General features: G+C 54.9%; 4 protein-coding genes across 4 annotated transcripts; 2 read left to right on the forward strand and 2 right to left on the reverse strand.

Annotated features, from left to right (window-relative positions):
* Positions 1–2042: 2042 nt before the first annotated feature.
* On the forward strand, positions 2043–5754 carry CCMA1212_008039 (Transforming growth factor-beta receptor-associated protein 1; the record flags this gene model as incomplete). Its single annotated transcript, XM_073705194.1, has 3 exons — positions 2043–2214; positions 2292–2707; positions 2764–5754. The coding sequence occupies 3 exons, from the start codon at positions 2043–2045 to the stop codon at positions 5752–5754; spliced, it is 3579 nt and encodes a 1192-aa protein (XP_073556367.1).
* A 465-nt stretch (positions 5755–6219) lies between these two features.
* CCMA1212_008040 (ERAD-associated E3 ubiquitin-protein ligase HRD1B) lies at positions 6220–9012 on the reverse strand (the record flags this gene model as incomplete). The annotated part of the gene is made up of 4 exons (XM_073705195.1): positions 6220–7937; positions 8000–8699; positions 8770–8874; positions 8980–9012. The coding sequence occupies 4 exons, from the start codon at positions 9010–9012 to the stop codon at positions 6220–6222; spliced, it is 2556 nt and encodes an 851-aa protein (XP_073556201.1).
* A 4799-nt stretch (positions 9013–13811) lies between these two features.
* Positions 13812–14092, forward strand: CCMA1212_008041 (uncharacterized protein; the record flags this gene model as incomplete). Its single annotated transcript, XM_073705196.1, has 2 exons — positions 13812–13819; positions 13891–14092. 2 exons carry the CDS (start codon positions 13812–13814, stop codon positions 14090–14092), a joined length of 210 nt encoding a protein of 69 aa, XP_073556202.1.
* A 1802-nt stretch (positions 14093–15894) lies between these two features.
* On the reverse strand, positions 15895–16602 carry CCMA1212_008042 (uncharacterized protein; the record flags this gene model as incomplete). Its single annotated transcript, XM_073705197.1, has 2 exons — positions 16506–16602; positions 15895–16332 (listed from the first exon to the last, which is right to left on the reverse strand). Exons 1-2 carry the CDS (start codon positions 16527–16529, stop codon positions 15895–15897), a joined length of 462 nt encoding a protein of 153 aa, XP_073556203.1. The 5' UTR covers positions 16530–16602.
* Between the last annotated feature and the right edge of the window lie 4780 nt (positions 16603–21382).

Here is a 21382-nt window from a genome sequence, read left to right on the forward strand (position 1 = left end):
CCAGCTTCTCGTTCAGGTTCTGGGCCTTCTCCAGCTCCGCATTGGTCCTCGAAAGCTCCTCTTGAATGTCTTCCAGCCTGCGCTGCAGGTCTTGATGTGAAACGCGAAGAATCGTCAGCTCGTCATTGAGCTTCTTGTTTCGTGCCAGTAACAGCTTCTCCAATGTGTCCCCCTTGCTGGCAACACCCTCAATCTCTTGCGCTGCCTCGTCGTCGTCACCCGTTGAGAACTCGATGCTCTTGAGCACCTCGAGCTCCTGTTTTACTTCCTCGTAATCGGCCCACCTGTCAACCTTTGCCTTGAGAGCCTCCTTTTCCTCCCTCAGCAAAGCCACCTCCCGCTCGACGGACCGTAACTTGCTGTCGAGCTCGCGCTTATATCCTTCCTTTTCCACTCTGGCCGCTTCCAGCTTCCGGACCAGGGAAGAATTCTCCGAGCGCATGCGCATGTATCCAGGGTCGTCCTCCAGGGATGTTGACTGGGTCTGTTGCGACGACTTGGCCTGAGCCAGCTCGAGTCTCATCTGCTCATTCCGTGCTTCAACCTCGGCCAGCCGAGAGCTCGTCCTCTCCAAATCCACGTGGAGCATCTCCAGCTCTGCGTTCAAGGCCTGGGTCCGCTGGCCATCTTGATCGTCGCCGCTGGCCTTCCCTAGCCGTTGGTTGACTTCGTAGTTGGCCTTTACTTCGCTCAGCAGGCGCTCTTGGTTCGCAATCTTGTCTTCGAGCGTCTTTTCCTTGGCCTCCCAGTTGTCCTTCTTCTCGTCCAGGACGGCAGTCCAGGACGCCTCCACTTCCTTGACCTTGCTCTCCAATTGGTCTTCGAGTTCCTTTCGCGCAGCGCGCTCGCTCTGGAGTCGGACCTCTGATTCTTCGAGCTGCGCCGTGAGCTTCGAAACGCTCTTTTGCAAGTGTTGGTTCTCTTCCGTGACTTTCGGTAGCGTATCTTCGGACACCAGCATCGAATCAACCGAGGCTTCTAGTAAAGGGTACGGATCGGGAGCCTCCGACAGCGAGCTGTAGGCCTTGAGGAACGCCGAGTTGACCGATTTTGAGTGGTTCGTGAGGAGGTCGATGAAGGTCTGGTATGCTGCAGTCCCATCGCGTCAGCGTTCTGTCATTCTTCCGCAGAATCCGGACTTTGTCGGCATCGTGCAATCGCACCTTTGAGAAGCCCCTTGATCTCTGTCAACTTTGTCGCATCGTCCAACTTCCGAAAGTCCTTCGTCTTTTGTGCCAACTCCTTGCGCTGCACCGTCGAGTCCCGCTGATACGTGACGATTTCCGATGCCGTGTTGTCGAGGTTGGAGATGAGGTTCGTCAGGTCGACATCTGCGCACCACGGTCAGACAATACAGACAGTTGAACTGCTGCTCCCAGTATGCTTCACGTACTCCTCCACGCCGAGATGGCATGCGAGAACTTGTTTCCCCCGGCATCAGCATCAGGGCGGCTGCTCTGCGCCACAGCCGTCACCGCGGCAGCCCCTTCTGCGTCGTTGGACATGGTGCTTGAGCTGTCGTCCGTTTCGTTTGTCTCTGCACAGCTACCGGAGCGAGGTTCCGATCGGTCGTCCAAGCATTGAGGTATCCAGCTGTGCTATCCGAGGATCGAGGGCTGGCGCTCCAATGGCTGCTGAAGATTGCGCGTCGTTGTGGAACGATTTGACGTAGCCAGAGTCAAGGTTGCACCGATCGAATCTAGCGGAGCCTTGCGCCAGCTTCCAGGCGCTGATGCCCCGTAATGACAGCGCAAACGGCGCACCGCCGACTGCTAAAGGCTCGCCCTGGCAGGCTATCGGCGCCCCACCTCAGCCTCGCCCGCACTCAGTAATAGCTCGGCAGCTCTCAGAGCTCAAACGAAAGGCTGGCGCATTCGTCACCACCAACCAACAGTTGAGACCTCAGTTCGTCAAGGCCTCTGTCGCTTCCTTTCCTCTCCCCCTCACGCTGCTCTCGCCGGATCCTCCACGCAGGGGCGTCTCTCCGCCGGACATCATGATTCCGGTGTTCAGATGACACCACCAGCAACAGATAGACTGTCATGACATCCAATGGCTCGGGTGGAGGGGCATCATCGTCATCCATGGCCTCGCCGAGCATCGCCGCGGATCCGCAAGACGGGCCCTATGTGCTGCAGCAGTGGGTAGATTCAGTGCCGCTGTCGGCCGACGGCTCTCAGGACGGCATCAAGATTAACTGCGTCGAGTATTTCGGTTCGTGCGCCATGTCCTTTGTTCTCAACTGCTGCGACAGCTTGTGTGTAGTGACATATTGCTAAACTACGGTGCAGATGGCAATCTTTACGTTGGCACTTCCGCCGCCGAGCTTCTACACTTCGTCAGCATTCCCCCAGATCCATCCGACAGGTCCGGCCGGCCAGTTTTTATCCCAGCCTCGAGACTTTCGCCCTCCTTTGCCGAGAACACCACCTCACGGTCCGGCGTCCAGCAAATCCTGCTATTGCCTCGTGTTGGCAAGGCGTGCATATTATGCAATGGAACAGTCACCTTCTACTCTCTGCCGGAGCTGAGCCCGGTGTTTGGGTCGAAGCAGGTCAAGAACTGTAACTGGATCGGCGGCGTCGACTTGAACGAGGAGGGGCAGGGTGACGTTGTTGCGAACACGGGCGAGACGGTGACAGTTCTCCTTTCTCTCAATAGGCGAATACAGGTTGTGAGAATCGATGAAGATGTGCGCGCTGTCAAGGTATGATACAGTTCCCGCGTCATCCACACTGCTGAGCTTGCACTCACGTCTTCCAGAACATCGAGTTTGCCGGCACCACTCTTTCTGTACGGCGAGACTCCATAGCATGCGTGGCCGATTCGAAGACGTACGCCCTTATCGATGTCAATCGACAACTAAAGATTCCTCTCATGAACATTTCATCATTGGATGAGATCCCTGCCTCTGCCGAGTTCGGACATGTGCTGAACATTGCCAAGGACGCAAATGTTGGACGAAGTGCTTCTTCGAACCAGACTCGGCCGTCGAACAGCTCGCAGACTCATAGCCGAAGTGCCAGCTTGGGGACCGCTACTACAGCCACGGATTCACTGAAGCCCGACGCGCAAGGCACCAGCCCGCGACTCCCTGCCTCACAAACGCTCTCCCCTCCAGGACAGCCATCGAGCCCTCAACCCCCTGAGCACAGTTCGACTCCGCCGCCTGCTGATAAACCCTTACCGGCACCCCCTCCATCCTCTAGTCCAGCACCACGGCCTGCAACCGCTCTACTGAAGCCACACATTACCTCACCGACGCCTGAAGAGTTCCTTCTGGTTATGGGCACCACTCCCTCGGATCCCGGCGTTGGCATGTTCATCAACCTAGACGGTGACCCTACACGACCAACAATCACGTTCGATATATACCCTGAGCAAGTCGTAATTGACAGCTGCTCATCAGACGACACTGCCAAGATTGAAGATGAGGACGGATTCGTATTTGCCTCCATGACAAAGGACATCAACGGCACCCCTCATAGTGGAGTGGAAATCCAAAGCTGGAGTGCCGGTAGTGAAGCACACCCCCAAAAACAGTGGCTAGAAGCCAGTGATGCAGACCTTGAAGGGAAATACGGGATCCGTACCGTTGCAAGCAGGCACGAGACTCAATCCGAAGACATTGTTGACAAACTGAGCCTCAAGAGATACACACCATTTCCGAGTCCGACTGAATCTGTCCCGACGACATCCACGCTCAAGTCCTCGGATTCTCGAACTGCCCTCTCAATAGAGCGGCTGGCGAAGGAGCGAGAGCTTTTTGAACGAGACGCCGACTCACAGGATGGAGAGTCGCTTCCAGAAGGGTGGGAGGCGGCACGGACCGTGGAGGGAGAAGAATTTGCCCGTCGGCTTTCAAAATCCCGGACACGTATCGCTGTATGGCGTGGCAATCGCATATGGTGGGCCGTCCGGAACCCCTTGATTGTTCAGCTCGACAAGCGGCTGGAGGCTGCCCGTTTGCCACAGCAGAGCGATGGGAAGGAGATCGATAAGCGTGCAATCATCATGGTTCTGTCGAGCATTCGCGACCGTGAGCCAAAGACAGAACTCGAGTTTACTACATTTGGCTACGTACAGCAAAAGGCTGGAGTTATCCTGTTGATCAATCTGCTGCTCTCTTCCTCGGACAGAGACGTATCGGATGAGGAGCTGACTGCGTTACAAGAGGTCCTTGTGGAAAGCAAACTCGACCCGCGTGTTGTCCTATCTCTTATCCCCGGAGTCCGAAATGAAATCATTGAGGGCCGTAGAGGCATTTGGGTCTTTGGCGGCGTAAAAGAGTCACCAGAGGCTTTTTTGGCGAGTCCCGCATTCCAAGAACTGTCTCAAGGAGGCATAAGGGGTCTTCGAATCAAGACTCTGCATTTCCTCCGGCGCTACCTGCAGGCTTGGAGGAAGATGAAGGGCTTTGGAAGTGTGTCAGTCGAAGCTGAAGTCTTCCGAACCGTTGATGCGGCATTGCTGCTTGTCCTGCTGGAGCTCGATAGGCATTCACCCAAGGGCTTGGGAAAGGGAGGTGCTGTCAGGGCCGAGCTAGGTGCTCTGGTAGACGGCGGCATGGATTGCTTCGACCGGGCTGTTTCTCTCCTGGAGTCGTACCACAGGTTCTTTGCTTTGAGCAGACTATACCAAAGCCGCAAGATGTCTGCTGATGTGTTGGCGACTTGGAAGCGCGTCCTCGAAGGAGAGGAAGACGACGCTCAAGAGCTGATGGACGGTGAGCAGAGGGTACGGGAGTATCTCAGCAAACTCAGCAACCAAGCGCTTGTCCAAGAATACGGTCTATGGCTGGCCAACAGGAACCCGAAGCTCGGTGTGCAGGTGTTTGCCGACGACAAGGGCAAGTCGCCCAAGTTTGAGCCCACCAGAGCGGTAGAGCTGCTGCGTGCCGAGGCTCCGGGTGCGGTCAAGTACTACCTGGAACACCTGGTGTTTGACAAAGGCTACGAAGCCTATGTCAATGAGCTCATCTCGTACTATCTGGAGATTGTCATTGACGACTTGAAATCGCCCGAGAGCCAGGAGACCGTCAAGGCCGCGTATGCCGCCTACAGGGCCCTGCAGAGCCCAAAGCCGACGTACAGGCACTTCCTGACGGAGAATGCCCCCGCGGACGACGAGGTCTGGCAAAGCCGGCTTCGGCTGCTGCAACTCCTTGGTGGCCCTCACGAGTACGACATTGCCGCGATAAGGGAGCGCATGGACAAGCTGTCGGGCGATTTGCTCGTTCCCGAGACCATCATCATCGCCGGGCGAGAGCGCAAGCACGAAGACGCGCTGCGTCTCCTTGTCCACGATCTCGGCGACTACGACACCGCCGTCTCGTACTGCCTCCGCGGCGGCGCAACCATCTACTCCCCCATCCAGGGCCGGCGGGACAGCATCCCGGAAGTCGAGCAGCAGCGCCGCCTCTTCCAGGTCGTGCTGAGGGAATTCCTCGCCATCAAGGACGTCAGCGACCGCGTCGAGCAGACGAGCGCCCTGCTCGATCGCTTCAGCGGGTGGTTCGACATTGACGACGTCCTGGCCCTCATCCCGGATCGGTGGTCGGTCGACGTCGTTGCCGGGTTCCTCGTGGGCGCCCTGCGGAGGCTCGTGCAGGAGAAGAATGAGGCGATGATGGTGAGGGCGCTGAGGGGCACGGAGAATTTGAGGGTGAGCTATGATTTGGTTGTCAAGGTTGGGGAGAAGGGGGCTACGGTTGAGGAGGCGCCGAGCCAGGAGGTGCCGCCGGGGCAGGAGTAGGTGTCTCTCTTTTTCTTCGCATTTTTTTGCGAAGCGGTCTCAATTGGCGCTTCTTTATGTGGGAGATTTAGTAAGGTCCGATTCTATGTGTAGATGAACAATGCATGTCTGAGGTATGTATATATTTAATGAAGAGAAAACCCAGGTTTATGATGACAGCAATCGCCTTCATTACATGCTCATATGACGGCGTGTTCACCCCAAAAGAAGAGAATTATTGCAAATAATAGTAAAAGAAGCTATTGTATTTTATGTCATCTGCTAAACCCTTCAAACGCCAAAATATACATAAACAGGTCAATGGCGCACATCTCGATGCCCATTCCCGAGTCTTGCATGAGTGTAAAAAAAAGCAAGCTATCAACAGGAACCACGGCCCAAATCCCCCTTTCTTTAAGCTGGGCCAATCCGACTATGACTGATAATCTGATGTATAGTAACTTTGCTTTCAAAAACTCGCCGTGCTCAGTTCTCTTCATCTTCAGTCTCTTCCATGGTAACTGCCCTACCCTTCCCCTTATCGGACGTTTCTTCCTGGGCCTGGCCCTCTTCAGTCTGCTCAAGCTCAAGGATACTCGGCTCCCGCCTGAGATCCACCGCCGGCAACGAGTCGTGAGCGCTGTTGCTCCTTTCGGGCGGGGTGTCAATGTCCGTCGCCGGAGCAGCCTGGGTGCTTGCTTGGCTGGCCGTGTCTCCTTGCTCGAGGCGAGACGTGGAGCCGAAGAGCTGGTTGGACCCGCCCCAGTTTGGCATCATTGGGCTGGGTGAGACCACAGGCGGAGGATCTGCTGCAGGGCCAGGGTTGGGGGAAAGATCTGCTCGCGGTCTTGCGGGTTGGGCTACCGGAGCAGGCATAGACGAAGACTCGGCCGGCACCGACTCTTGGCTGTGTGGCACTGTCGGCGTTGGCTGCAGTGAAGATGTCGTGGTTTGGCCTCCGGTCGTGTCGCCAGGTAAAGGCACACCAGCGGTCTGCGGTGGGAATTGAGGTCCGGCTGGAGCATTGTCTAGCCTCTGCAGAGGCGTCAAGGACCATCCCGGAGGCAGCACTAGTCCTTCCGGCAGATCGGGGCTGCCAGCAGGAATCGCCGTCGTCAATGGGCCAGCTCCGTGCCGGGTCATCAAGGGGCTGCTCATTCTCGGCGGCAGGGAAGAGGGATACACTTGCAGACCTCCGACTGGAGGCACTCCCATGGGCAAAGGCGGTAATCCTACTGGAGGCAGGCCGGTTGGCTGGTTGAGCGACACAGGTATTTGCCCCTGGCCAGTCTGTGCGGCATCCTGCGGCTGCTGTCGTCGTTGCCGAAGGCGTTGAATTTCAGTGTTGAGCAAGTTGGCAATCTGGAGCTCCTGCTGCGTGTTTTGCAGGTTCTGCAGTTCGCGTTGCAGCATCTGCTCCGCCTTCTGCAGAAGGTTTCCAATCTGCTGGTAGCTGTCGCCAGAGGGTACCTGCTGAGACTGATTCTGAGGAGCCGTCGTAGAGGAGCCTTGTCCCTGATCGCCGGCAATCTGAGGCATGCCGAACTGTTGCGCGAGTTCGCGGACTTGCTGGTCATTTGCTCCAAACCCCAGCCTGATTGGACCAAAGGTGAAGACACGAGCTCGCCCTGCATCCCCTCGGGCTTGACGCGGAGGCGCTGCGCCATTCTGTCCGTCACGGGGCGCGTTGTTGTTATCATTGTTGTCATCGTCGCCATCCACATCGTCGTTGCCGTTCCCCCGTTCACCCTGACCCCGTCGCGGCGCCTGGCCGAACTGGAGCCTGAGAGCAGCGCGACGAGCGTTGGGAGATTGAGAGCGTTCGCCCGTGACTGGCCTCCTGCATGTTGGGCAAACCTGTTGCCGTTCCAGCCAGCTCTTGAGGCAGCCCAGGTGCAGAATGTGGCCACATGGAAGCTTCTTGGGGCGCACGCGGTCGATGGTGCCCACGTTGTTCTCGGGATCCCACAGGTGCATCTCCTCACGGCAGATGATGCATGTGTTCTCTTGTGCGAGATCGCGCTCAGTAGCATCCGGATACTTGTTCATCTCTTGGATAGCCCGTCGGTACCGAAGGAGTGCATTGAGCCTCTTGAGGAAGTCGCGCGTCGTCATGAACAAGTCCCTCATGATATGAATGGGGAGGCCATAGAACATGAGAAGCATCATAAAGAAGGAGACATAAATACCCAGCTTGACCATATCTATCGGCAGTCGTTAGAGATTGAAGACAAAGAGTGACTTGAGATGAACAGGAGCTTCTTACCAGTGACTAGGTCCAGCCAAAGAACGAGCTCTCCCTTTGCCGCCCAGCCCGGCACCTCAATGTCCATTTCATCAATGTCCTCTGGATCGGGCAGAGGGTCTTGGGTTTCTGGAAGCGGCTCTCCAGCCGCTGCGGCCTGCTCCCGCTGACGGATGATGGCTTCTCGCTGCCGCCTGACCTCCTCCCTCCGCTCCATCAGGCGTGTTCTCGTCTGCATTTGGACGATGCGCTGCTCCGCGAGCGACACCAGGTATCGAGCTCCGGTTCTCCAGGAACAGGTAGCCAGGACAGCAAACTCAAACAGAAACATGACCATCATGTTCGGCCTGGCCTGCTGGATGACGGTGTTCACAGCATAGCGAAGGATCCAGATGTCGTAGAGGAAGCTGGCGGCAAGGGAGATGCTAAGCCGCAGATGGAACAGCCGGGGATTCGCAGGCGGTTGCTGCTCGAGGAACTCGACACGGCCATCGCCAATCCATCCCCAGACCTTGCCCGTGACCAGCGCGGTGAACATGACGAGGAACCAGGCCCCAATCTCCTCGCGGAAGATGGTCATGGCCAGACACGTCTCGGTGATGGCGAACCATGCTCGCTCGGTGAGCTGCTCGACCTCGATTGCGCGCAGCGTGCCGAAGCATAGCTGCGTCAAGGCGTAGATGAAGCTGCTGTACAGCAGCAACGTGAAGTTGACCAGAACCTATGCCAGAATCACGATGGGTTAGTTACACGTACAAGTTTCCCGCGGCAAGGACCCACGGTTCACTTACCAGTAGACAGAAGTTGCTCTGGGAGAGATAGACCATGGCAGAGTAAAAGTTGGCGCGCTGATGGAATGCCGACAGCACGACGGCGCCCGCCAGGGCTGTCGAGACCTGGTCGAGTCACTCGCGTTAGTTCTTGTCGAGTTTGATATATCCGATATGTTGAAGAGAGCTTGAAGACAAGCTTCAGTAGGTAGAGCGTGTGAGAGGACATACCCCGGCGTACCAGCCCAGCCGCAGCTTGAACATTCTTTTTTGGAAATGAACGAAGACTTGACTTCGAATGAATCGTGCAATGCTTCCAGATGCCTACATTTCCATCTTCGAGCCTGCAAATCGCTGATAGAGCCGTTGAAGCCGCACGTTGAAGATTTGCTGAACAGTCCAGCGCTGTTGCTTGATGCCACGTTAAGGATACAGGTAAGCTTGCGATGACGCACGATCGTTGAAGAGGTGCACGTGATTGGACTCGGCACGTTCCGTGGCTTAGCCGGCTGTGTGCCGGTGCTCGCTTGTGGCCTACCAACCCCTTGTGAACGTCTATAGTTGCGTCGCGTGAGATGCGATGTTCGTCGATCTTTTGGAAAAACAAATACAGAATCCTCATGTTTTTGTTTGATTTGTTTGCCTTTTCTTTATATCTATCGACTTTTTTAACTTGATACTCAGGGTCCCGTTCCGGGCGCGGGAACATGCGATGTCACGCACTTCGCTTCAACCTCACCAACGCCCCGTGAGACGAGAGGACATGAGAAAGGTGCAACTTCACTCAATCAAAGCTCGCAACTTCATCTCAGTGATATCATATTTCTGATTCACAACAAGCTCATCTCCACGGGAACTCAGATTCAAGAGCAGAACTTGATTTACGTGCTCAAAGTGTCAGCTCACTATGACGTCTGCGTGCACTTGTGGACAGACTAACATGATAGTATCGCTCGCGTCTCTTTAGCCATACCTTATGTGAACAGAGGACGTTACTCACTACCCTAAACAGTTTATCCGTTTCGAGGTGCTGGAGCTCGCGGTTCCCCATTTCCGTCACCTTGGATTCGGCATCTTCCAGGGAGATGCCCTTGTCTCGCACAACACGCGTTCATTGCCCATCTGCATCCTACTCAACGAAATAACGTCACTTTATTTACCAGACTCCTTTAACAACCTAAGCATTAAATGACTGGAAACATACGAAGACAACCATAGAAAGATATCTCTGCAAGTGTAGCCCATGTAACCTATTCACCTCCTCGCAGCTATCCCATCAAAACACCCCCTTAAAGTCGCAAAACTCCAAACGTCACTCATCACAGATCTCTCTTCCAAACAAGATCAAACAAAGCGCACCTCCACAATCACAACTGCCATGCAACCCCCCCGTCCCACCCACTCAAACACCCCAAAAAGCACCATGACTCTCCCAAAAACAGAATCCAACCACGCCCCCCTTATAAGCCAAGGCACCACAACAAACTGCCGACTACGTCCAAGCCCTGTACATGTCGATTTCTCCGCAATACACACCATCCATACATGAACTTGTACATGAACAATTAAACCCCGCTCCCCCTTGACCGGAAAAGCACGCCCACAACGACGAACAGAGAGCCCTGTCACAAGATCACCGTTTCGCTTCAGGGGCCAAGGGAGAGCAAAAACCACTCAGGTAGCGTTCACTGAAGAACTGCCACATGACAAGGTTATCTTTGCCGAACAGAAAGAAACGAGCAGGGAATCAGATCCTACTATGCCATGGAACACAGGGGTGGTAAAACAGTCTCCTCCATGTCCTGGAAGGAACCAGGGGAAACCCCCCTCAAAAGGGCTCTCTCTCGCTCGTCAACCCGTGAGATGTACTACAACTTCCATCGAAACCCCACGAGAAAGGCAAAAGGTGAATCTTCCCTACAGCAAATAACGACTAGTTTACCAGTTTCTCGGCTCGCCAAGGCCCGTTTTAAACGGTCCGAGTTCTTGTAGCGGTAGTGTCAAAAAAAGAAACACCGAGAACGGGGCATCTCCAGCAAGTAAACCAACGCCACCCCCAAAAACGGAAATGTCTTGGAACAGGGGGAAAGAAAACAATTGGCGAAAAAAAATTTCAGACACAAAAATTACGCTAGAAACGGCTTCAAATGACGTGTGCTAAAGTAGGTAGCACTATTTCAGGTGGGAAAAGCTATTACCTACTTCGTAGTGAGTGAGTGGCTCTCGTACAAGGCGTAGTTCGTGGACTGAAACGTCAAAGTCTCCATCTCCATCGCGAGGAAAGCTTGTACTGTTCTCGAACTGGTACATAGGTATAGCGTTTGTGAGTCAAGCAAGTCAAGGGCCAAAGATAGGATCACAGGAGAATGCCTGGCCTATCATGGTTCGACGACACTAGTGTGGTAGTTGTCCCACGCCAGAAGAGGTACATCCAGTAGACGAGGAGGAGGAGGAAAAGCCCTGCTTCGCTCGACCCAAACGTCGATCAACTCCAATGAGAGACGCACAGATTACGAGTACATGGAGACGACGCTCTCTCACCCCCCNCCCCCCCCCCCCCCCCCCCGAGTGGAGTTCAGAAGCAAGTCGACAACACCAGAAAGGCCACTCACCAACCTCTCAGACAGGCCATGACTTGCACCAAAATCCCCGATCAAAGAAAAGGGGGGAGACCAGGAAATCATGCACCACTTACTCCATACACACATGCAGCCTGCGTCACAACCTCGATGACGATGACCTAAGACTGAGACACGCAGTCATCGTGCTTGTACTCGTATGTGGTAATACCTCTGCCCCCAACATGCCCGGACCGAGGCCATAGAGTGGACCTTTCTTACTTGTTTGCTTGCTTGCCTGCAAGGATAGGAAGGGGGAAATAAACGACGATGCAAATATGAAATGTGCCTTGTGTCGCCGCCAACGATCCGCGGCGCGTGCAGCTCCAGGGTGCCTCGATACGCACACTCGTGTCGTCCGCCAATGGACGCGGAAGCCTTTCCGCCAACCTCCGTGTGCTCCATGGATAATGTGCATATATATCACATACCACGTGTGCGAGATGTACGTATGTATGTACATCCATATGTGCGTGTCATGGCACGGATCATCCAATATGGATCATCCTTCGACAAGGGGGCCCGTCCTCGAGAGAAGATGATGCAAACTGGAAAAGCTAGCATCTAGACTATTTGGCCTGGGTGTTCCATTCGTTCGTTGACCCGGACTTCGCAGGTACATGTACGAACAGTACACGCGTTGCTTCACAGACTCCCGTCGCAGACTCCATCTCAAATCCACAGAATAAGGCATGGGCAAGGGTTTGGCCACCAACAGGGAGCGGTCCGGCCTGCTACTACTTCTCTGATGTCTCCTGGCAATGTACAGTATCTCCGAAAGGAAATTTCTTCAAGAAAAGCCGGTGATTGGTACACAAACGAAGTACAACCAACCATCCCTCTCGCCCTGCCTAAGATAGGAGAGAGAGAAAAGAAAAGGCAGCAATGTCTGCCGAGAACGTAAACGAGTCAACCGGGTAGTCAAATCCCTGTCGAGCAGATGGACGGATATGTATCTTTTCCCCCCCGCCAAAAGGGTAAAAGGGCCCTCAAGCCTGAGCAAAAGACAAAGATAATACTTACTCGTACGTGCTTGGTGCGAAAAGGCGAGATTCATGTTCCAGAGAGAGGGCAAAAAACGCCTAGGTGTGGAGCCCCAAGCTGCTGCATTGCTGCTTGCATGCTGCATGTACATGCACTGCGCATGTACAGTACGGTGGAAGAAGAAGTTTTGGCGATGCAGAAATTGGGGGGGACGGCTCCAGATCCCACCCACTGGCCGGATTCCCCTTGTAGAAGGGTGACAGAAAAGGTTGCTCTAGGGAGTGGACAAGAAGGGCAAGGGAAAAAAAAAAAGACAAGCAAAAAGGGCTTGATCCATCCGGCTAGAGAGGATGCCGGTAGGGCAATGGCACCCTCGGCAGCGAATCACTCCTCTCTCCTCTCAGGGTACGACATCAACGACAAGCCACCGATCGTCGCTTTCAAATCTTGGGCATCACAACGGAAATGGGGCTGGAAGAGGGAACTGGAAATGGGAAATGGGGGAGCACATTAGACCGAATTCCCAAGTCCGTCCGGAGGCCCGGGGAAAAAGGAAGAAGCAGTCCCGTTGGGCCGTTCGATTGGCCGGGGCTCCGGTGGCCAACCTGACCCTTGACCTGCTGAAAGGTCGAGACGGAGCTCACAAGTGCACCGTGGAGACGCGACAGATGGAGATGGACAAAACTGCGAGCCGCGGCATCTCCATCGACAACCGTGTCTGCAAGCGTGTAGTAAGGTGCCAAAAGCGTCTGGCGGTGCGCCCGCGCAAAGATGCATGTACCACTAATACCGTCTCGACTGCGACGTCCGTACATACATCTTGCATGCTGCTGCTGTTGCTACTACTGCTCAATGTGGGTTAATTGTAGAGTCATACATGTATGTGCCCATCATGCAACCGCCGGAGAAATGCAATAGTTTAATCAACGTCGTCTCCTGATTGAGCGAGTGAGTTGTGTGTGTGTGTGAGCGTGTCGACAGAGTGGCGGTTGTCGCCCTATGACTGGTGAAGGCCGGTGGGACCTCAATCGGGCGCTGCTGTTGTATCGGATGGCGATGAGCTGCACGTTCTGCATATTCGGTCCAGATAGGAAATCGAACATGGCCGCCTTCGCCGGATCATCATACCTGAAAGACGGGCCGTCAACCAATCCTCGTACGACGGTGTCCTCCGAAAGAGGTCCAGGCAAGGCCCAGGCCGACCTTTTCTCCCTCCCTCCCAAATTCCTTGGCCCAAGCGCTTTATCCGACTTGTTGTCGCGTCAACTCTCAAGGTTGAAGCCTTATCTGGCAGCCTGTAATGAGCCGTTCGACTGCAGACGGGTACCGTAAACAGCAGGCCATGTATCTGTGTCTCAAAACTGCACTGCATCCCCCCCAAGCAGTTGTCGCGTTGGCCCCTACTTGTTTGNCCCCCCCCTCTTTCGCGCTCACGCTCTCCGCTCGGCCTCGTCTATCAGAATGTTTCGGTAAGATGTGCCCCAAGGCAATGCATAACGCATCGAATCATTGGCAAATAATCATGCCTCTCTGCGCTCCAGCCTCTCACCCCACGCACAACTCTCCTCAATATCAAAGCCGTGGCCCCCTCCCATGCCTTCCCATCAGATGCCTCGATTCGGCCTGCCGACCCGTGTCATATCGCGAATTCAAGCTCAGTTAGGTCAAGCGCCCTTTTGCAAACTTGTCATTCGTCCATCCCCCCTAGAGAATTGCGGGCGGAAGCGAGCGCCTATGACTAAAGCAGATAGATTGTGTGAATCTCGACGAGGCGCGCGATGCTGGGCTGGGGTTCACCTTGCTGCTGACCGGCTGGACGGTTACACGTGGCCTTGCTTATCCCAAAGATGCGGCCAGCATCTCCTACCCAGAGCGCCACAGCCTCTACCCCCCAGCCTCTGCTTGTGTTTGTCTTTGCTCTTTCTTACTTGCGCCAGGGAGACGATACCCAGTGATGGCGAAAGAAAAGCTGGAGACCAAGAAAGGGTAGATGATGAGAAATAATACATACCATGGCTTCAAGTCAAACTCATAATGACGGCGAACACCCCCTCCCCTTTTCTGAGGAACGACAAATAACGTTTTACCCATTCGACAATGACGAGAGTCTTAAGGTTTCAAAGTTCCCCTAGACAGAATATGGAGACGGAGAGTTGGGTGATCCGTGAGAGGCCACTGACCGCACAAACGTAAGATCTCGGGGAGGCGTCGACGCCACGCGAACCCATGAGGTTATCCAAAGCATCGGGACCTGCGGTTTTCCCTGCCTAGCGACGACCGGCAGCAGCAGCAGCAGTAGGGGTCGCAGCAAAATCCTGGGCTTTGCTGCCTTTAGCTTCCAAGTCGACCCCTTTTCCTCTGCATCCGTAATTTGTGCTCCCTCCCTCTCTCTCTCTTCCGCAAGTGGGCGTGTTGGTGTCGAAGCGGTCCTCTACGCGCACGATTTTCTCTCGACCACCGCTGGCCGACAGGGGGGATATGGCGGTCTCGTTCTCGCAGGCAATTCGCCTGCCCTATGAGGGGTCCCCTCCCATCACAGACGTCCAAACTGACAACATCTCCACGCTAAGGAAAGTGGTCGGCGACCACTAAAACAAGCGAACGCCACAATTCCCCGTAGTTAAGCGTTGGGGCTAGCCGGGAGACGGACCCGAGCGTCGAGGGCAGGCTAGAGAATGTCAGAAGCACAATCCCTGGCCAGATATCAACCCGAGAGCCGTCTCATATGCTCCCGCTGCCGCGCTAAGCCAGATGGCCCCCAAGCCGGGTTTGCAAAAATAGATGACCGTCGAGTGCTAGACAGGGCGGTGCGCGGTACCGAGTCCAGAAGTAGACTGCGTGCAAAAGAAGTATTTGGCACTGAAACGCACCCCCCTCAACAAGCAGCCACCGACCAACCTCGACAAGGTGCTCACGAATTGACTCCAACCAATGTCGCGAAATGCCAATGCCCAAGACGGCGGAGCCAAGGGGACAGCGATCACCCGTCTCGCCCACAGGTTCTCCAGGTAGTGAGATAATCTAGCCCGATTAGCCAGATTACTCGTGGCATTTCTCCGCAGTCGCCTGTCATGCGTACGTCAGATTCTGCCTGTGCCCTCGCAAGAACCAACTTACATCGAGGTCAACCTGCCCAAGAAGCCCCTCGGTTCAATGCGCTGTCAGTATTAAAGGTATCTCTCCTCTCGTATCCTTTTGAATGGTATGCATGAGTGCATGAATATAATCAATAAGCCTGCTTTCCAGAGCTGAAAAGCTCCAATTCAAAGCGCGGATATTGGGTTACATCCAACCACCTCACAACGTTCAAGCAGCAACCACCTTGAGTCAAGGGTATCGGGAGTCAGGGGTCCAGAAAGGAGGGGTATTGCGAGCACACGAGTAGCATCGGTACCTGCGCGTGTTGGTGGCAGCGAATGACACTACCGTCGTTTTTCGTACCTTGTACAATCTCGAGCACGAATATGTGTTGCGTACGGGCTCAATCCTGAAGGTGAAAGCACTGACTTGTACTCATGAATCTCGATCTGCTCTGGTCACTATCTCAGGGATAGCTTACCCAGCCGCCGAGGGGAGTCCACGAAAGCAATTGGTTGACGTCTCCCTTAAGCGACCCCTCAAAGCCCGTCAGGCCTAATGCACACCAAGAGCTTGCTAGAGGTCGAGATGAGCCTTGGGGGTTTCGGCTCTCCGCCACAAGCCCTACGAAGCTAAGCTTTCCCAGCGGACTGGGACGGATAGGCGCCACTAGACAGACAAGACTTCTCTGATCGTGGCCTCCCGGCAATTGGACGCCTCGCCATAATAGACCGGTCTCGAACGGCGGTAAGGGGCGCTTGGATCTTGGTATAAATGATGAAAAAAAACGGTGAAGGGCGACACAGACCTCGGTTTTCCTCAGTCTTTTTGGGGGACTATCACTTGTCGAGAAGCAGGCCATCGTGGCACTGCAGGGCGTTGTCATGGGGTTAGAGGGCGTATGCTATAACACGGTTAGGCAGTCCCAGCCTTTCAGGGCTTGGCTGGACAGCCAGTGCATGCAGAAGGCGCTCAGGAAACAAGTGGCATTACCTAGTAGGAGCTGCTCCTGGGCAATACTTGCTTGGCGCTGTTCATCCCATCTCATCACATCCTAGGCCGACTCCTGAATTTGACCGCAGTGAGCACCTCATCATGCATGGACACCAGGTTGAGATGATGTCCTCTGCCGGGGGCCGCACCCAGTTGAAGCGATCTGCCTGGAGTGACGGCCCTGCATGGAAAATTATACACTCCTGTGCTAGTGGAATGGCCAGTGACGCTGCCAATTCTCGTTTTCCAACAAGGTCTTGATGTCACATCACAGTGTCGATCTTGGTCCCGAATGAGATGAAACGTTCTGGTAAGCTCTTCATCGTTGCGCATTTGATCAACACCCCGGCATTCCTGCTCACGGCTTCGCAGTTGTGGATGTCGGTGCTGGCGTCATTCCCAGCCCGGCGGTGTCTGCCTATTGCTGGCTTGCCATGTGCCGTTGCTGTGACTAGTCGAAAGCCCTTTGTCTCTTTGCTTTTCTCTCCCAGCTTCTCGGAGATGCCTGGAATGAAGCAGGGATTTCGCGGGCACCCCAGATTGCCGGGTCGTTGAAATACCAGCCAGTCTACGTGGCCCTGCAGCAAGTGTCTGGCGGTGGCTTGGTTCTCCAGGCTTGAAACCTAAGTGGATGCGGATTAGCCCTTGGAGCTCTCCCGCTGTGGCTCAAACCTTGCTTCCTGTCTGCACATGCATGCACACATACAGACACACACACACCACTCGATGGCGTAGCCTTCGGGAGCATCATCGAGCCATCTGACCAGCCACTGGCCAATGCTGGCGCACCGACAACACGTGAGGAGAAATCAGGCGTGTGGCATCATTGAGGGTTCCAGCGCTGCGGTTCCAGACCATGTCGACCTTGTTCGCCTCTGGAGAACGTTGACTCGACGAGAGGACTTATCCATGCAAGTCGAGGCGCAAGCCCACTGCCGGCCTTCTCCGCTCTTCGCATGCCTGCCACAAACAACCCTGCAAGGACATCGTGGGGTCTGGAAGAGAGGAAATACGGCCTGGCCAATGAGGCGCCGAGCTGTTTACTCGTCACGCAGCGGGCATGCCAAATCAACTTAAATTCAATCTCAACCCCTTCATGCGATGTGACTGTTTCCGTCGCAGCATCTCCTCAGCCCAGCGATAGCCATGATCGGAAGCGAAATCAACTCGGCTTGCCCGATATCCGAAAAGGTTGACAACATAGTTTCGCTCCCCGATGCGCCCAGTGCTAGGCTGTCAAAAGGGGCGCGACGCGGTACGAAATCATCGGCCAGTGGTGTTAGCTTAATGTCGGCATGAAGGTGTATGCGCTACTAGTTGACGATCATGATCACGATCCAAACGTGGCCATGCAATCTATCGCAGACGCCGAAGAGAGAACAAGTCGAGCGGTACTGGCGGTGTGGCTTGTTGCGCATCAGCGTCTTTTGATGATGCTATCATCATGCCCACGGTACGCGCGTCTGGACGAGCAAGACCTGTGCCGGTAATCAAATCTCATTTTCGTGCCCTGAGCTTGGAAATCGCCGGCGACAGTGTCGTCGATCTTGTTGTCACTGGCCCTGGCATCCTGTCGCTTCTGCCTGCAGTTAGTCCGTGCGAGTCACACGGCGAACCGAGTCCTTGGGCTACCGAATTGCCGGGGCTGTCAGGGGTGTGCGAGAAGAAAGAATTGTGGGTCACCCAAGGGGCGAGCTTCGAGACGCCATACACCACCACCTCGACCTCCCCGGCCGCTGGGAGCTTTCCTCATCCCAGGCGCTGCAGACCGTCCACACCCCCCTCCCGGCGCCTGGTCTAGTCTATAGCGTCCCGACCGCCTCCCACTTTCCTTACATCCCTGTCTGATGTATCTTTACGCGACATGCTTAATGGAGTCCGCTGCCAGTTGGGACCTCGAACAGTGATGCCGAAGCCCTGCAATATATCGCGCCATGACACCTCATTCGGCCATGGTGAATGTTGATAGCTTCTGGTGAACTCGCCGGCCGCCGTTCAACGTGGAACGCTATCGATATTCCAATATTAGAATGACACTCTTGGCCACGCTCATCAGTCGGGGCTCGTTGTTGCTTCTCCAGGGGTTGAAGGGCGTGATGGGATGTCCTGCTGCCGCTGTGAGTGGCCCGGCAGCTCCTTGTTGGTCCTGATCCTATAAATCGTAGCAGGTATGATCTTCAAAGCCCCTGCACGTCGGCTTGTATCAGAAAGCCCAGGTTGTTCTGCCGTATTCATCACACGTCGACAGAGGCAAACAGAAGAAAACAGCGGCTTTGGGGGCCAAACAGTTCCGCGGTAGACAGTGGCTTCCGCAATTCAGGGTAGGTATCAGATCAGACAACGAGCCTCCTAATAGACTGGCAACTCCCGCGCCGCTGATCATGTCGAAATTCAAGGTGTAGATGGCCACATGCCGGGGCACAAGCACAGCATGTGAGACTCGCGAAGTGTCTGTCTTGGCAACTTCCGTATCGCCACAGACATCGATGAATCCGCAACCTTCTTTCCGGACAACGATGCAGTCTGGGCATGCGGCCACGTTTTCCTCCCCTCCCACCTCTGGACTGAAACAAGAGGGCAGCGCAGCTCGAGATCCGACGGCCACGTTATGTAGGATCGAGAAGCAGCACACAAGTGTGGGTGAGGGCACGTTCGGCCGACGAGAAGGGGGGCAAGAGTTGCATCAGGTTTTCCCATGTGCTCTGGACTCTTAGCTGTTGTCGAGGCAGAGAAACAATCAGAGTCCGACCTGTAGGTGGGGCGTTGCACTGCATCTGGCACCGTCTCGTCTGCGAGGCATCGGAGGAAGCTGCTCGTAAGCTGTTTGTAAGTGCCATAACGGGTAGTTCGTAGCTCGGTTCTCGAAGAAGATGGACTAACAGGCGGTGCAACCTGCGACTGCGAGCCTCGAAATGCGGGAGCTATTTTTACAACCTGCGACAGATCCAAGTCCGCCTCACTCCACCAAAAAGAATAGGGCGAGCTCTCTTCCTGCCTTCCACCTGGTGACTCGCGCCTCATGTCGGTATAACAGTTTGGTTAGTCCCCTCTTCGAAATTGCCCATCCACGATGCAGAGGCTTCTGGTGCTTCGTGTACGTACGCAATGGTCGGCTCGCACAGCATCGCCCGTCTGCCGCTGTAGGACTCCCACGATCTCCAGAAGGCGGCGCTACATGCATTGGATATTCCCCTTGGCTGCTGGCGCTGCCGCTGTGCCACCACCACCGACGGTACAGCACAGAACAGTGCAGCACAGCAGGAGGAGCAGTTGCAGCCTGTGCCACTGGAGCCTCGGGAATTGCCTCCCCGGAAAGGGACGCTGCCAGGGGCCATTAGTGAGCCATCCGCGTGGAGAAGAGCGGCGCCCCAAGATCGAAGAGACGGACGGCGGCACGCTCAAAGGGCGTGACAGGGCTTGCTGGCAAATGGGGAAGTGCTCGGAATGGCAGCCCAAGAGACGCTAACGGAGAGTGGCGAAGCTAGCCGAACGTCCAGGCATGTGACCGGGGCTGTAAAGGCGAGCTGCGATTGGGCCAGAGTCCGAGCTCTCCAGGGCTGCAAGCGCACAAGCCAATCTGGCCGTTGCCCTGAGTTTTGGCTGCGTCAGTACCGTACGGACAAGAAGAGAAACTGTACGGATTCTCCCTGTTGACTGCACGGTCGACCAATCACACAATAGAGAAGCATGTCTCAGTTCACCTTGTAAAAAGAGGCCCTCCCTAAACCCAGGATAGGTTAGTGTACGAGCATCAGGGCGCTGGCAGCGATCAGTGGTCGCGAGAATGTATCCCCGGAATAGAGCGATTGCCGTGTTTGATGGCTCCGAAGGGGGATGCCTTGCGAAACCCGTTTCCATTGGCCAAGCCGCGATTATATCAGCAGCAAGATGCTCAGTTCTCGCGTCGGTGACTTTTCCTTGCCCCTGAGGACGGAAATGTGTTTAAGCTGCTTGTTAATCCAAGACGATGACAAGGTGAAGTCGAGCGGAGCCTTATTGCTTACCTAGCGGTCATGCTCCAATTTCTGATGTTCCGGACATTTGGTCGTATAAGTCGTATTTCTGGTATACAAGCATGCTACATACCAACCTGATGCGCGGAGCCAAGGGTTTCGGGTCGGAACCTTCCCTGGAGAACATCGTCACCATTTGTTCTGGCTCCGATGAGCGCTGTTGATGCCCGTTGCGGAAGTCTTATAAGCGTTCTATTCTACAGACTTGGCCAGAACAAGTAGAAGCCCGAAAAAGGGTGGGACGTTTCGAGGTGATGTTAAGTTCTCTGCAGAAAAATGGAGGAAGAACGATGATGATACAGAGCATGCCGGCCGAGATCGTCCATAGTTTGGTTATGGAGAACAGTATACGATATCAATCTCTCAGTGTTGCGCTAGGATAGCAGTCCGTGTGTGAACGGCGCAAATTTTGCGCTCGTCCTTGGTTCAAGGTTCGTATTCCGGCGTAGTTCAACAGCGGCGTCCTCGGTATTCCGCATGGTGCCGGCGCTGGTCTTGTAAGTGTGGTATGAGTATGTATACGAGCAAGATCGGATTGTGCAAGGATGAGAGTTGCAGGTAAGAAGCCGTCATGTAGGACGACCGACCACAAAGGGCAGCGGTGATGGAAACTGTGCTACAGAAGCCATGTGAGTCGAGGAGTTGAGAGGCACAGTATCGACAACACAACACAGAACAGGGCTAGCCTCTCTCATAAGCCGCGGCCACACAGAGTACCGTTCATGTCGTACTGTTCGGCCCTCCCGGCTGCTGCAAAAAACCTTATTGAGAAGCTTTCCCTTGCCTTACAGGCTTGCGGCAGCCTATCAAGAGGATCGCAGAACACACGCTGTCCTGCGGAAGACAAGTGATGGAGTACTCCGTATACTCGCACATCTCATCAACCCGTGCGACGACGCGGTGACACGGCAGAGTGCCACAGGTCGCGCGGCCTCTTTGGAAAAAAAA

The sequence above is a fragment of the Trichoderma ghanense genome (genome assembly GCF_004382785.1).
Source record: "Trichoderma ghanense strain CCMA-1212 chromosome Unknown scaffold_11, whole genome shotgun sequence".
Taxonomy (NCBI): Eukaryota; Fungi; Ascomycota; class Sordariomycetes; order Hypocreales; family Hypocreaceae; genus Trichoderma; species Trichoderma ghanense.